General features: G+C 42.3%; 1 protein-coding gene across 1 annotated transcript in view; it reads left to right on the top strand.

Annotated features, from left to right (window-relative positions):
• lrmda (leucine rich melanocyte differentiation associated) overlaps positions 1 to 10,170 on the top strand; it is a 198,123-nt gene extending 187,953 nt beyond the window's left edge. The window contains 2 exon segments of the mRNA XM_018696796.2: positions 8,556 to 8,587; positions 8,589 to 10,170. Coding sequence (XP_018552312.1) covers positions 8,556 to 8,587; positions 8,589 to 8,636 — 80 coding nt within the window. The 3' untranslated portion in view covers positions 8,637 to 10,170.
• The last annotated feature ends 3,932 nt before the right edge of the window (positions 10,171 to 14,102 follow it).

The following is a 14,102-nucleotide window of genomic DNA, read 5'->3' as shown; positions in this document are numbered from 1 at the left end:
ACAACCTATCAGCCTGTGGCAATAGCAAATCTTTCAACTCTCCATCTCTCTCTCTCTCTCTCTCTCTCTCTCTCTCTCTCTCTCTCTCTCACACACACACACACACACACACACACACACACTCACTATTTTTTATCCTCTGTTGGCCCACTGTGTGTGTGTGTGTGTGTGTGTGTGTGTGTGTGTGTGTGTGTTGTTTTTATCTGAGTCATACACACAGTTCCTAAATCTTTTTTTTTCAGTCTCAGTTTTCAGTTTTGGACTCTTCCACCCCCAATAATTTAACGCTCCACATGTAACTATGAAGTCAAAACAAACACCTAATTAAAGTTTGTGCTGCCAAAGTGCAAGCAAAAATTCAATACCTCATGATTGAAATAAAGCTCAAGAATAGTTAGTAAGGGCGTGTGGGCCTCAGTGGGCCTCAGTGCCCTGAGCAGCTGGTCACCAGTTCGACTCCTGATCTTTGTTGCATGTCATTCCCCTGCTCTCTCTCCCTATCCTATTTCCAATCTCTCTCTGCTGTATGTATATATATATATATATATATATATATATATATATATATATATATATATATATATATATATGTGTGTGTGTGTGTGTGTGTGTGTGTGTGTGTGTGTTTAAATGGGTGACAGACCACTGACTGACTGAGAGGAAGTATACAACATCTCAGGCTGCCTGTTGAGAAGTGTTTAGAAAGTTTGACGTCAGAGCCTCATTGAATGTCAACAGAGAAAGTAACAGTTATGCTGTCTTTTTCCAGTGTGATGGACAGGCGTAACATTATGGGGCCTTGTTAAGCCAAGACTGTTACTGCAAATTATAATCAGTTCAGCAATTGATAGCTAATAGTGGGTACCTTTCCTTATATTGCTATGAAACGCCACAATGCACTGTGTATAGAATTGTGTGTTTTTTAGTCTTAATTTAAAGCTGCTGGATGTTTTACTGTCCTGCATGCCATCCTGCATGCATTGCATTCCTAGCTTGTTAAAATACTTCTGTATTGTGGGCTGTGTAATCCCCTCCTTCCTGTCTCCCCTGCCCTCCTTCCATCCCTCCTTCTCTCTGCCTTTTCCCCAGCCTCTGCCTGGGTGAAAAATGGGGCGCATTTTCCTGATAGCCTGTGTGGATGTGGAGAGTATAAATGGCTAATGAATTACAGATGAACATTGACGCAAATTAATCTTCCTGATGTCCCAGGGTTATATGGCAGCTATTTAAAAGTTTAATCAATACGCTGAAGTTGAGAACATGCAGGCACTGCAGTTGTTTGGTCGCAGTAAACAGCCAGGAGAGGAACAGGGAAGGCCTAAGCCTGGGGCATGCATCATAATGACAGGTATTTATGTTTAATGGACTAAATATTTTTTTATTGGTAGAGTGCAAATGTCACTTTAATTCTCAATGTTGCACGCAGGAGTTTTGTTTGAGACTGAGAGATAACTGTTACTCAGCTGTTAAAATGATTAACTAATTGACAGAAGAGTCTTTTAGAGTAGAGATTTGTTTCAACATGCCTTTCTCCATGAGAAATGCACATAAAAATGATAATAAAATGGTATATCTGTAGTTTGCACTCACAATTATTAACAATCAAATTTTGACAATGAGTTCACATATCCAAAATATGACTCTTTACACCATCACACCACCTCTGCCTCCACAAAAAAAACCTTTAATTACAAAACATTATTCCACACACACTCCACTTTCAGTAAAAAAAAAAAAAATAAATAAATAAATAAAAATCAAACAACAGCAAAAGTGTGATAAATCAAGTACTTTAGATAGATACAATAGGTGCAGTAGTTATTGTGTCTCACCTGGAGGAACCACTGTGGTCCTTTTTTCCCTTTTTCCTGCTAAGGTTTGCTCACTGAAAGCAAAGTGTGATATTGTCAGCTTGCTACATGCCATTTACACTGAGATACACAACAACAACAAAGAAAAAACCAGTAGGTGGCTTTTTTTTTGACTGCTCTAGCTGATCCCAGTAGAGTAAAAGTACGATAAACCGTAGACCGTGTTTTTACAAAGACAACATTTGGGAATCGTTGGATGTTTTTGCTTTGTCTGCTGGAGAACAAAGACAGTATAGCCATTTTTTACGGTGTTTCCCCCTGTTTATGTAGTGCATTTTACTGTTGATTAGCAGCTGGATGGCATGTAGAAATACACTTCACTGGAGCAAATATATCCTGCATGAATATAGCTTTACATTCCATTTCTGCTAGCATCTTTCAGCTTAATTGAAGCCAGCTTTAGTTATATAATTGATTTCATTGAGCATTTGATTGGCCTTCACTATATTGACTCTGTGAATTCAAACATAGAGCAAATGCATTTTCACATATTTACTAGGAGATTTAAGTTGGATACGCGTCTCCTGAGTTGCTTGGAAACATTTAACAGGTACTTTTAAGAAAAATATACAAGTTAGAAAATGCTTACATACTGACACACATATCCAGCATACCAGTGCTAAGTGAAACAGTTCCATTTCTCTCCATGGCACTGTGCTTTGTGTGCCAGCCTGCCTCTCAGTTGGCTGATTCGCAGTCCACTGGCTGTTGGTTTATGGGACACAGGGTGGTTATCTGTCTGCAGGCTTCCCTATAGAGAGGAGGTGGCGACTCCATCTCATGACGTTGGGCTGAACTGATAAAAGGACAGCCGGAGATGGATCATGTCCACAATAATAGCCCTGGCTCACAGCAGCCTATGCCCCAAGCTCATAAGTCACTCTCGCACCAACTCTTATGGATGCCTGCACCCAGCTCCATCTGACCCCACCCCCCACCTGCCTCGCAGTGTTATTTCAACCCTTGGAGATAATACAGAAAGTGTAATTGCCTTGTTAATTGGCTTCTTCTCATTGCATCTTTTCCCTAATGGATGGCAGCACTGATGGAATTGTTGGCTAAGTGGCCAAACTAGAGGGTAGGAACAGGAAAGGAGAGCAGACAAAAAAATAAATAAATAAATACAGCGAAACAAGAGGAATCAGAGGGTGAAAGAGAGGAATCAAAGAGAGCAAATAAAAGTGCAAAGAGGGTAGAGGAGGAGAAAGACGGAGTGGAAGCAGTTGAGACGAGAGGAGAGGATAGATGTGAGAAGGAGACGGGACGAGAAACTAGGAGCGGAGGGAGTAGATTCATGCCGAGAATAGATAACCTTGATGTTAAAAGCTACATCCGTCGGATGTGTCTTTCTGTGACATATTGATGGCCCTTGAAAAGAGTCAAGCTGATTGTATGCAGGGAACAATCATTAAAACCACTCCATCTCCCTCCTCTCTCTGACTCTCTCTCTTTCTCTTCATTGCAAATGTGTGTGTGCATGCATACACAGTTGTGTGTGTACTGATTAAATGAATTTTGCAGCAGGCTATTTGAGTTAATATGGACTAGTAATTTCTACACTTACACAAACAGAGGCCTTAGTTCTAGTGTACGGTAGTTAAGATGAATTTGAAAAAAATAGCCTAAAAACTATTATTCTTTTGATAAACAAAATGCTTTCAGAGGTGCAGTACACACATTTACTGTAGGATCTCCACAATATCCAATAGCAAATATTAGAAACTCAATATAGTAGGCTATTGTCTTATTTTAGTGTTGACTACCCAGAAAGCATCATTATCATTATTATTATGATTTGCAAGGACAAACTTATGGTAGAAAAAAACCCAGAATCTCCCACAGTCCTGGCATTGTCAAGATATAAAAAGATACATATAAAAATGTATATATATATATAAATATATTTGACCCGTGAGCTATAGTTAGGGAGATGAGCTCTTTAGGTGAGGACTTTCTAGAGTTCTAGAGCTGCAATCCAAATTAATATAAGCTATAGATATTGCTGTGTGGTCCTGGCATGGGTCAAAACCTGAGAGTTGAAACTGGCTCATACCCACATTTGTAAGACCTGACCAACAGAACCTGACTGGTGCTGCAAAAATTGGAGACTTAAACCAGATCCTAGACCCAAAGGTATTTTTTGCCTCACATCTGTTGCTGAGCATTTACTCGCCGGCTTAATGCAACACATTGGCTACACTCTCACAGGAAACGCCTCTTAGGCATTGCAAATCTACTTGCAACACATGACACAAATGGAAGCAGAAACCTAATACTTTGGCGCTCGTCAGTTTCAAGTTGGGTGGCAGGACTCAAAGCCCCGTTGAGGCCTAACTTTCCTCACTCTCACTTCCCATCCTTGTAATCTGCTGTTAGTGGTAATTGATGTTCTCCTAGTGTGAATTTGCAGACTGAAATTTTGGCTTCAGAAAGACATGAAACCCATGAACCCCTTCTATATAAAAAAAAAAAAATACACAGTGGAGCTGAGGCTAGAGGAACAGAGGCTAGCTTGGAAAAGGACAGGACTTCTGCTATGTACCTATTCAATAGGATGAAATAAGAGAGTTTTTCTACTACATTGCAAATGCTTTTGATATTGGGTATCCTTGAAAATTGAGAGTATCTAGTGGAAATACATTTTAAGCAGATGTACAGTACAGTAAATCTGACTAATTGAAATGTCTGTGGAAAGGTGTTAGTTCAACAGAACCAAGAGTATGAGCTATGGACTGCTGTAGCTAGACACTTTGCAATCTCCAGAACTGCTGAGTGACTGATAGTGTATTGATCAACTGCACTTGTAAACCTCTGTTTATGTGTTATGGTCATTTTGTACAACAAGGCAATAAAGTCTCACTGATTGCACCTTTGACAGAACTCAAACAAGGAGTTCTCAGTCATTTTGTCTGCAGGTGTTGATTTAGAGGACTTAATCATTTATAGAGCTGTTTTATGCACTACCTTTATTCATTATACTTTATATGGAAGAATGATATATTCACAAAAAAAACTTGTTAACCATATGTGTTGATTTGATATTGGAGCATTGTACATAGGAGGCTTTGTACAGCTAGCTCACTCACAGTAAGCACAGTGGCAGAATGGCCCATCAAGCCCCTGTAGAGAGGACACATGCTTTGGGTAATCAGCTCTGAAACAACCAGACTGCCTGACGAAGAACCTACGCCACCGCTTTCACCAAGGGGAAGATACAAGATACCGACTGTACAGCCTTTTAATAAAGACAAGAGGGTTAGCTACTCCCCTTAAAAAAACTACAAGGTGCTGCATGACATCTGCAGAACAAAGGCCTGATTGTTCCTCCACCGGGACACGATTGAAGCATTAGCCTCCTCATCACTTTGTTAATCTGTCACTTTAATGGCTGCTCCCACTGTTCAGGCTGTGTGCTGTGTTTGTGTGCTTGAGATCAAAGTGTGTATGGGTTTGTGATAATGTGTATATGCTTGAGAGCGTGGGGTGTTGATTCAAGTGTGCCCATCCATGGCTTAGAATACACAGAGGAGATTGTAGACTACTGGCTTTGGCACTGTACCACTTGTTATTAAGTATCAGTTCATCAGGTGGAACCCCATGGGTGCGAGTGTGCCCTCAGAGCGTATTATGTAAGAGTGAGTTTTGGCTCAGCTATTCCCTTCTCTGTCTCCAACCACCCCATCTTTCTCCTGGTTTCGCTCATAATAAGAGCAGGCCCTCGCTGTGAAGGGAAGGCAGCAAACTGGAATGCATTTATGCATAAAACACGCTGCTTAATGTAATGCTGAAATGTAGCTAGAGCCCAGGCTCAGAAGAATACAGCCAGGATGCACAGAAAATTAAGAGACACATCCATTCAGTCTTTCACCCCCTGGGAAATGGACCTCATCCCTGTTCTTTGTTCTACTCTTTCTCTTAATTTACTCTTCCTCTCCTCCTTTGATCAGAGATGTAGCTTTTTTTTCTTTTTCTTTTTTTTAAAGTCCTGTTGGAGAGTCACAGGTCACACATCGTCCAGAGCTTTCTGATTGGTGCTGGAGAATCACAGAATGTGTTCCCTCCAATCTCCCTCGGTCCCCACAGGCTAGTGACGAGCTCAGCAGAGTGTGAAGGCTTGTGGGGCCTTTAGCTTCAGTTCCTTCATCTGTGAAGGTTATCTCTGAAAGGCTTTGGTTGCAACCTACAAATATATCCCCTCTAGGTAATGTCTTATAGGAGCCTTGGTTCTGGTACCTCAATGGGTAATCTCTTTAAGGGCCCCACTCCTGGAGAGAGTGAGTTTCTCGCCGGGTAAGCTGTGAATATGTGAAAGGCCCCGGCGCCCATGTGATCAGAGCACTGTGAGACACCCGAGTCCTGTGGTGTCAAGCCCAGTCTCCAGCCGTGGCACCTATATCCCCAGGCAAATCACGGCAGCTGGAATTCACCCCCCCCCCTCCCCATGCCCCAACCTCCTCACTGTCAGAGAAGCACACACAAACATACACGTATATGTACCCCTCACACCGGGGGAGCAGGCAGGCATGGAGCTGGTCCCGGATTTTATCGGAGGTGACAGCTCCTCACACTTCAGTGTTTGGATCACCTCAAGTAGCTGGGCTATGAGGGGAAATGAGCACTGCTCCACTACAAAGTCCAGATTTAGATTGACTGAGCTTGTCCTCGGGCCTGTGGGCTGGTGCTTCTGCTGCTGCTGCTGTACTGCTCCTCCGCCTGACAGAACACCCACTACTGCTGCGAGGGACTGGTGTGTGTGTGTGTTTGTGTGTACGTCTTCGTACTGTATATGTGCGTGTGTGCGTGTGTGTGTGTGTGTGCGCGTGTGACTTGGTAGAGCCTACTTTGAAGAGTCAGAGAGAGTGGGGTAAAGAGAGCGATGTGTCAGGTTTGGTTAGAATTGAGGGTGGCATCAGAATATGCTTGGCACTAATATGGCACCAGTATCTCTGTCCCCGTCTCTGCTTTCTGTCACTTAGTTGCCATTCTCTCCCCGCCCTTGACAATGTCTCTTTGGATTATGTGATTGGACTTAGCGCTTGGAGCACCCCTCATCCCTCTGCGACACCGCCTCTCTCATAAGTCTCTCCTCTCCTGCCCTGTCTCTGGCCTGCCCCCCCGCCTCCTCCTGTAATGCACTTGATGTCTATTTAAAAAGCCTGGCGAAAGCTGTATCTGTTCTCCTGTCAGAGGATCATTGACAGCACTAATGCCACTTGTCCTTGCCTCATTTGGCGAGAGGTGACACCTAGCCGCAGCCCGCCACATTCATCAAGTGGCGGCGAGAGAGAGAGTGCTGTGACATCAGAGTCAGAGCAGACCAGCCACAGAGCTCTGGGCAGTCCCTCTCCCCATACGGCAGCACCTCTCATTACAACAAGAAAGCACTGCCGGCCATCTTGGATTCATCCTCTGAGGTCCATAGGTGGCACGTGGCTTTTTTTTTTTTTCAGAATTCTGGTCATGCTGTAAAATAGATATAAGAGATATACACCTCTCTGATAGAATAATTGAACATATTTTCCTCTACTGACTTTCATTTCACTTTCTTGGCTAGTGTGTGTATTTTCATCAGTTTAATCAATTGGAATCAGGAGGAGACTATTCTATTTTGACTTTGTCTCCCCCAACTGTCTGCAGATAACGAGAGAAAACCAAAGTCCTCTCCTAAGCTTCAGGACTGCTCTGGATCAGGTTTTTTCAGGGAGTAAATCATATGAAATATTTGACTGAAACAGCGATACCATGGCACGATGCTGCAGAAACTGGTGTACAGTTGTGAGTTCTCAACTCCAAAATTAATCTGTATTATCCAGTGTGTCTTATTAGCCTGTTACATGCACATACACTTGAACGTACCACACCCCTGCCTGCTGATAGTTGAATAATTGCTCACTGTGATGGTACAGTGTGTGCATGTCTGTGTGAGTGCATGTGGGTGGCTATGAGCTTGTTACTGTCAGGACTTTGCCCCGAGGCCACACTGGTCTTTCTGTGGAACAAGACGCTCATCCTTCCCAGCAACACCTCTCATCCCCCTACATGGAGCCGACCCAGACCCTGCTCAGTCCTGCCATTTAAAGCTACCCCTGTGGAGCTGTTGCACAATAGTAAACAAACAAGGTTTTGTTTACATTCAACACACCGTCCGTGTCTTTAAGGTCTGATGAACACATTGAATATGCATTTACTCCCTCATACAATGTTATGCCTTGGTTTGACTCATTCTGTGTTTCCTGCAGTCTTACTTGAGATGCAGCCATTATTACAGACGCAGTTTGTATTGGAGGATTTTGGATACATTCTAACTAGCTTATATATTCACTACAATATATGATGAGATCCAGCTAAGCTTTTATGACTGTGCTAGGGTTTTTAGGTCTTGTCCCACAGGTTGGGAATCACTCCTGCTCATCTATAACCCAAACACTGCACTTATATATGAGGATATGACTCAAATTTTTATGATCAAGAAATTATTGATTTGACTGTCTGGCACTGAAATATTCCAAAAGATAGAGTGTGTATAAATCCAGTCACAATTGGTCACTGCATATTGATGCTACGTGCACATAAATATAGAGCACAATCAAACAGTCTAGGTATACTTTAGTCTCTAATACTAAATGCTATGAAAGGAGGCAAATGACCCACACTTCAGCTGACTTTCTCTCATAATGTTTTTAGGGGTATTCGCCAAGTGTCGCTACGTCTACTACTGGCAAGCACTCAGAAGGCAACAGATTCATCCGAAACGACCAACTCTGATGGACAGCTGGCACAAAGAGGGACATGAGTGACAGTGGATGTTAACAGTATGAAAGATGATCAAATCAAGCTTGTATTTATGAAAAGCACTGGTGACATTTAAGTCATGTGATCTCCCACTGGAAAAAGGTTTAAACTTTATCAAAAGCCATTGTTGTGGTTATGTAAGGTGAATGTTTTTCTTCTTCTTCTTTTTTTTTTTTTAAAGATCATATTCCAGCCCCATAGTTATGGCCTCCTCTGCTGAGCTCGGTCTGTTTCTGCCTCCCTGCTTCCAGCTCAGAGTCAGAGTCAGAGATGACACTCCCACTGACATGATTGCCTCTAAGCATCAGCAACCGCACAACTACAGACACACACACATACACACACACACACAAAAGGACAGTCTCTCTCTCTCTCTCTCTCTCTCTCTCTCTCTCTCTCTCTCTTGTTCTCTTACACACAGCCAGTGACAAACAGACCCAGCCAATTGCATCCTTTTCTTTGACAGCTATGATGGATCACCCGTCCGCTACCACCACTAATCAAGGGTGAAAGGGGTGACGGTCACCCACCTGGGGCCTGACATGGACTCATCTCTCTCTCTGTCTTTCTCTCTTTTCTCTCTCTCTCTCTCTCTCACACACACACACACACACACACACTCACACTCACACACATAACTGCTGTTTAAAACATTAAGACACTGCAGGGAGTTTGATAGAACAAGGTTTATACAGCTTGGTTAAACATTTCTTAGATTTTCAGTCCAAACTTGAGGCACGATCAGTCTTGTTTAGTTTGCGGCAGAGTGCAGAGAACTCTTCCTCCTTTTATTTGAATGAATTGCATTGTATCGGTTTTATCTTAAAAGAGAAAGAGAAACTGTTTTGAAAAGTCAAACATATATGTGATATTTGTCCGGTGATCTGGTCAGTTTCTGTTGAGAATAAGTACATGTTAGCACATGTGTTATTTTTTGGGAGAGGTGAATCAAATGCAGCTTTTGAAGTTAAAAACATTCCAATCTCAGCTTTAATGAAGAGCAGAGTTGTAACTGAGGCGTGAATTCCAGGCATTTCATTGTGTATTATGGTGCCATTTACTTTATTGTGCCTGTCCCTGACTGTCTGTCTTCAAGCAGTTAACCTGTTCATACTGAAATATTCCCTTCATTATTTGCATCACATTGTTATGAATTGTAAACAAACTATGATGCATAATCTTCAGAAAATTGCATATGCCCATACAGTTGCCCCAAATATTTCCAAATACATTTTTTAATGTTTACATTTTATAATGCTTTTATCATCTTCATGGTTTTATGGTGAACTCGTAATGTGTTTATGGTGATTTGTAACTTTTCACAGCAACCAGAGGTAAAGGTCTGCCATTTTGTTAACATCTTCTTTTATAGTTCTCCAGGCAACTTTCCAATCTGAAATTCTGAGATGAATGAATGATGTAAAGAGGCTGATTTGATGTAAAAGTGTAATATACTGGATGTCTTCAAGTGATTAAAAGGCTTAACATGTGTCCCCTGTCAAACTGAGCTTAAGGTACTGTGGCGCTGTTCCTTTTGTTACTATAATGCACTGTTTCCTAATTATCAAATGTCAATCACATAAATGTTTTTCTTGTATACATCGCATAGGGCCAATCAATATTTTAATAGCCCTGTGTTACTCATCATTACAACCACAAAAGTGGTTAAGAAAAATGTTCCTGACTGATAAATCTTAGGTCAAGTCATGAGGTGCAGAGATTACAATGCCTACTTCTTTAGAGAGAAGTTTAATAAACCATGAGATACGGAGGAGAGGCTTGCTGTATTTGGGATTTGAAAGAAACTATGATGAGCTTCAGTCTAGTGCGTCAATCATCCACAAACAGATGAAGGAAAGGTCAGAGATAGCCTCATGCAATGTTTGTTCACTGTGTCTGTATCTGTTTATTTCTTATTTCTATTAGCTTAAACATTTGTGCTAGTTTACAAGGCTGTGCATGTGAGAGTATGCGTGCTTGCTTGCATGTGCTCATACACCACTTCCTACAGGACTCTGTGACCATATTCCAGCTGACATGCCGTTCAGGAGCCTGGTCACTAGTGCCGGCGTTTCAAAATGACAAGGTTTATTTGTCTGTGTTTTGATATGCTCAGAGGAAACTGGGACTGACAGCTGGAGGAGGCAGGAAGAGGGGAGCCACAACAAGTTCCCCCCCGCACGACACAAAATGTCATCCTTCCCCTGGCTGCGGCGTGCGCCCAGCCATCCTGCTGAAAAGAGCAGACATTTAAAACTTTGTGACATGTGTCACAGGCACTGCCATTGAGCCAGTGCCACTGACGGAGCTGGAATTGACAGGCCCCGAGCCACCGGAGCTGGCTGGGGGACACACCGAGTTTGGTGTGTGTCACTTCCCATCCTCGTCAGGGACGCATCCCGAGCTGCCACACCAACACAAACTGCATTATGGGATGGGCGGGGAGTGCCGGAGCGGGGTTGACATATGCTTGACATGCGCCTTTGTGCATGCGAGGGGATGAATGGGATGCCTGGCATCACATACAGTAGATTAATTAAGGTATGATCCACAGATCTACCTGTAGGCAATGCCCTCCTTGACCCCTCAGCTCCGTCACTGCTGCTGCTGCTCCTTGGGAACTTCCTGGCTGAACAAATGGCACGCCACTTCATCAGTGCAGATCAGTGACATTCTGCTATAGAAGCCCTGCAGGCATCTCTGCTAGCCACCATGTGTGTGTCTGTGTGTGTGCACTCAAAAAGAAGATACAACTCTGTACCTACATATTTTCAGGGTGAATAGTATGCTTGTGTGAACCACAGCTCAATATCCTTGTACAGTCAATTTTTGCTGTTGCTATTAATTTGCTTATAATGTCTTATTAGCCATTACTATCCATTTGAAACCTGCATTTTGTCCAAAGTCCAAATTATATTTTGGTTTCATATTACACACTAAAACAATGACAACGTTTATAGTAATATAGTGCATTCACATTGGAAAAGTGACAGTACCTTCATTGTTAAAGAAGATTTTGAGATTGTTGTTGATGGACAAAGTTTTCCCACAATGTGATGCTTAAAGGAAAAGAAATGAAAATTGTTTAATTTTTTGTTAGTACACAATGGTGAGGTACACTGACTTTTTCTGATCTAACTGCAAAAAAGTATGCAATGCAAACTTATATATAATACTTATTATATTTTGTACTGTAATTGTGACACAATATTGCAACAGTTTCAGAGTTTGGGTATCTTAAAATGGATTCACATACTGTATAATCTCTGTGCTCTGTATTGTATTGGTGGCACAACACAATTCACCTCCCCAAAAGGCACTCTAGTGTGTGACTCACTGTCAGAAGAACTAAGGACCAATCACCCCGTCACTACATATCAGCCCACAGCCCGATGACTGATTGGCATGAGCTAATGCAAATTTACAAGAAGGCAGAGGGAGGAAAAAAAGGACATGTCTTTATGAGTGACAACTGGCCACTGATAGCAGAGCAGCAAACAGGATGGGTGAGATTTAGATTTAACTGTCCCCCTGACTCTAGAAAACTCTCTCCTCTCCTCCTCTCTCTCTCTCTCCCCCCCTCCATCTCTCTCTCTCTTTTTCCCTCTTTCTCTCTGACATGCAAAATCCTTCCCTCCTGCACCTGAAGACATTCGGCAGCGCACTGTCTCACTCCATCCAAAGAAGCCGAAGGGGTGGGGGTGAGGGGCTGGGGGGGGTTAGTGGCCCTTATTTCCGGGCTCCGGTCTTAGATGAGTAACATTTGTCATTCAGGGTTGTGCTGTAGTAATTAGCTTGTCAGTGGGCACCAGGCTGAGCTAGCTCTTTCTACTAAGAAAGATGGACAGACTGACAGAGGAGCTGACAGCCAGTCGATAATGTGGCAATTAATGTCATAAATAATTCCACTGCCAATTATATCAAAATGGACTCTGTTCTTTCACAGGGCCTGGTACTCCCTTATCATTTCCCCTGATAAGAGGAACAACCGTCTTCATCCCCCCTATAATTATGGGGCTTTTTATATGGAAATACAACATGGCTTCACTCCCTCCACATGTTTATAGCACAGGGGTGAAAGGTAGAAAGTGGGAGACATGGACAATAAATGTAACATGCTAATGAATCTGTGTTTTGTGCCCTTTACCTCGGGTATTTCAACGGGTCATATAGCAAGACTGTGAGGCATTTCAAATGTCATTGGCATGTGCAGAGGACAAAAAAACTTGATTTGAAAATGCAGACAATTATGTGTGAGAGAGATCGATTGGAGATGATATTCTAAAGGTTGCAAAAGCTTAACCAACAGTGAGAATATTGATCCTGACGCCCCATCACTTGGTGGGAAAAATTACATCCATTCTCTGTCTTCAAGATGCAGGTCAATCAATCGCGGCAGGTGAGAATACATGATGAGCTGGAATCAGCAAGGGTTCACTGAATAGTAAATGTGCTCTATATTGGAGGCGAATAAAAAGGGAAAAGTGGAAATTTGCTTTGAAATGCTTATAATCCACCACCTCTGCCTGTTTTCACGGGCTCATTTGTCTCGACAAGTGAGTCAGTCAGTGTGAATGGTCCCCATCAGCCTGACACTAAACTCTTCCTGTGAAATGTATGAGCAAATAAAGTGAGCTCAGCACATGTAAAGCCCTCCTAATGCATTGTAAAACAGCCTTAAACACATCAGATGTATCTTCGGGACGGGAAGGTCGCTCTGATGGTAATATATGGTCTGTGCTGAGAAGTCTCAAGGTCGTGTCAGATTCGCCTACATAATGCATGATTTCCCGTTACTCCCAGACTCCAATCATGCTTTGCAAGCCTTGAGATGAAAATTTTACTAAGTAAATCAGCCACCTTGCTGGCATTTCTATTACCCCTCTGTGTGCACTGACAGAGAAGATGAATAACGCTAAATAATAACACGTGGTAACAAATCATATTTACTACTCACAGAGAGAAAAGCTGCAGCGGATGTAGAACCGTTAGATGGTTTTTGTTATTCTTTCATCTTGCCTGTACGGATTTTACTTCAGTCTTTTTTTTCCCCCTGTTTATTGTGTGTGTGTGTATGCTTGCGTGTAAATGTGTTCTTTGTACTTTATGGAGATGAGTGTGTCACTCCTCCAGTTGTCACTGTCCTCTTGTTAGATTGTGTGCGTAATTATTGTGTCATTTATTGCACGAGAATTGCTTGCTTTGAATAAAGCAGTTAAATGACCCTGTTAGCATAATTAATTTAACCATCCTGAGGGGCTGCAAAGTCGCAGTCTCATGAATATTAATTATTGTCAGTGTCAGTGCTAAATATTGTACGACAACAATGCAACATGTTTTTGTTTTCTTGTTGTTTTGAAGTGAAACACTGTTTGATGCAATTTTGGAGTGAAATTTTGACTCTTTGTTCCTGATTTACAATCACTTTCTCTAAATATT

Source organism: Lates calcarifer, linkage group LG16_LG22 (genome assembly GCF_001640805.2).
Source record: "Lates calcarifer isolate ASB-BC8 linkage group LG16_LG22, TLL_Latcal_v3, whole genome shotgun sequence".
NCBI lineage: Eukaryota > Metazoa > Chordata > Actinopteri > Centropomidae > Lates > Lates calcarifer.
This window is presented reverse-complemented; position numbering and strand designations above follow the sequence as displayed.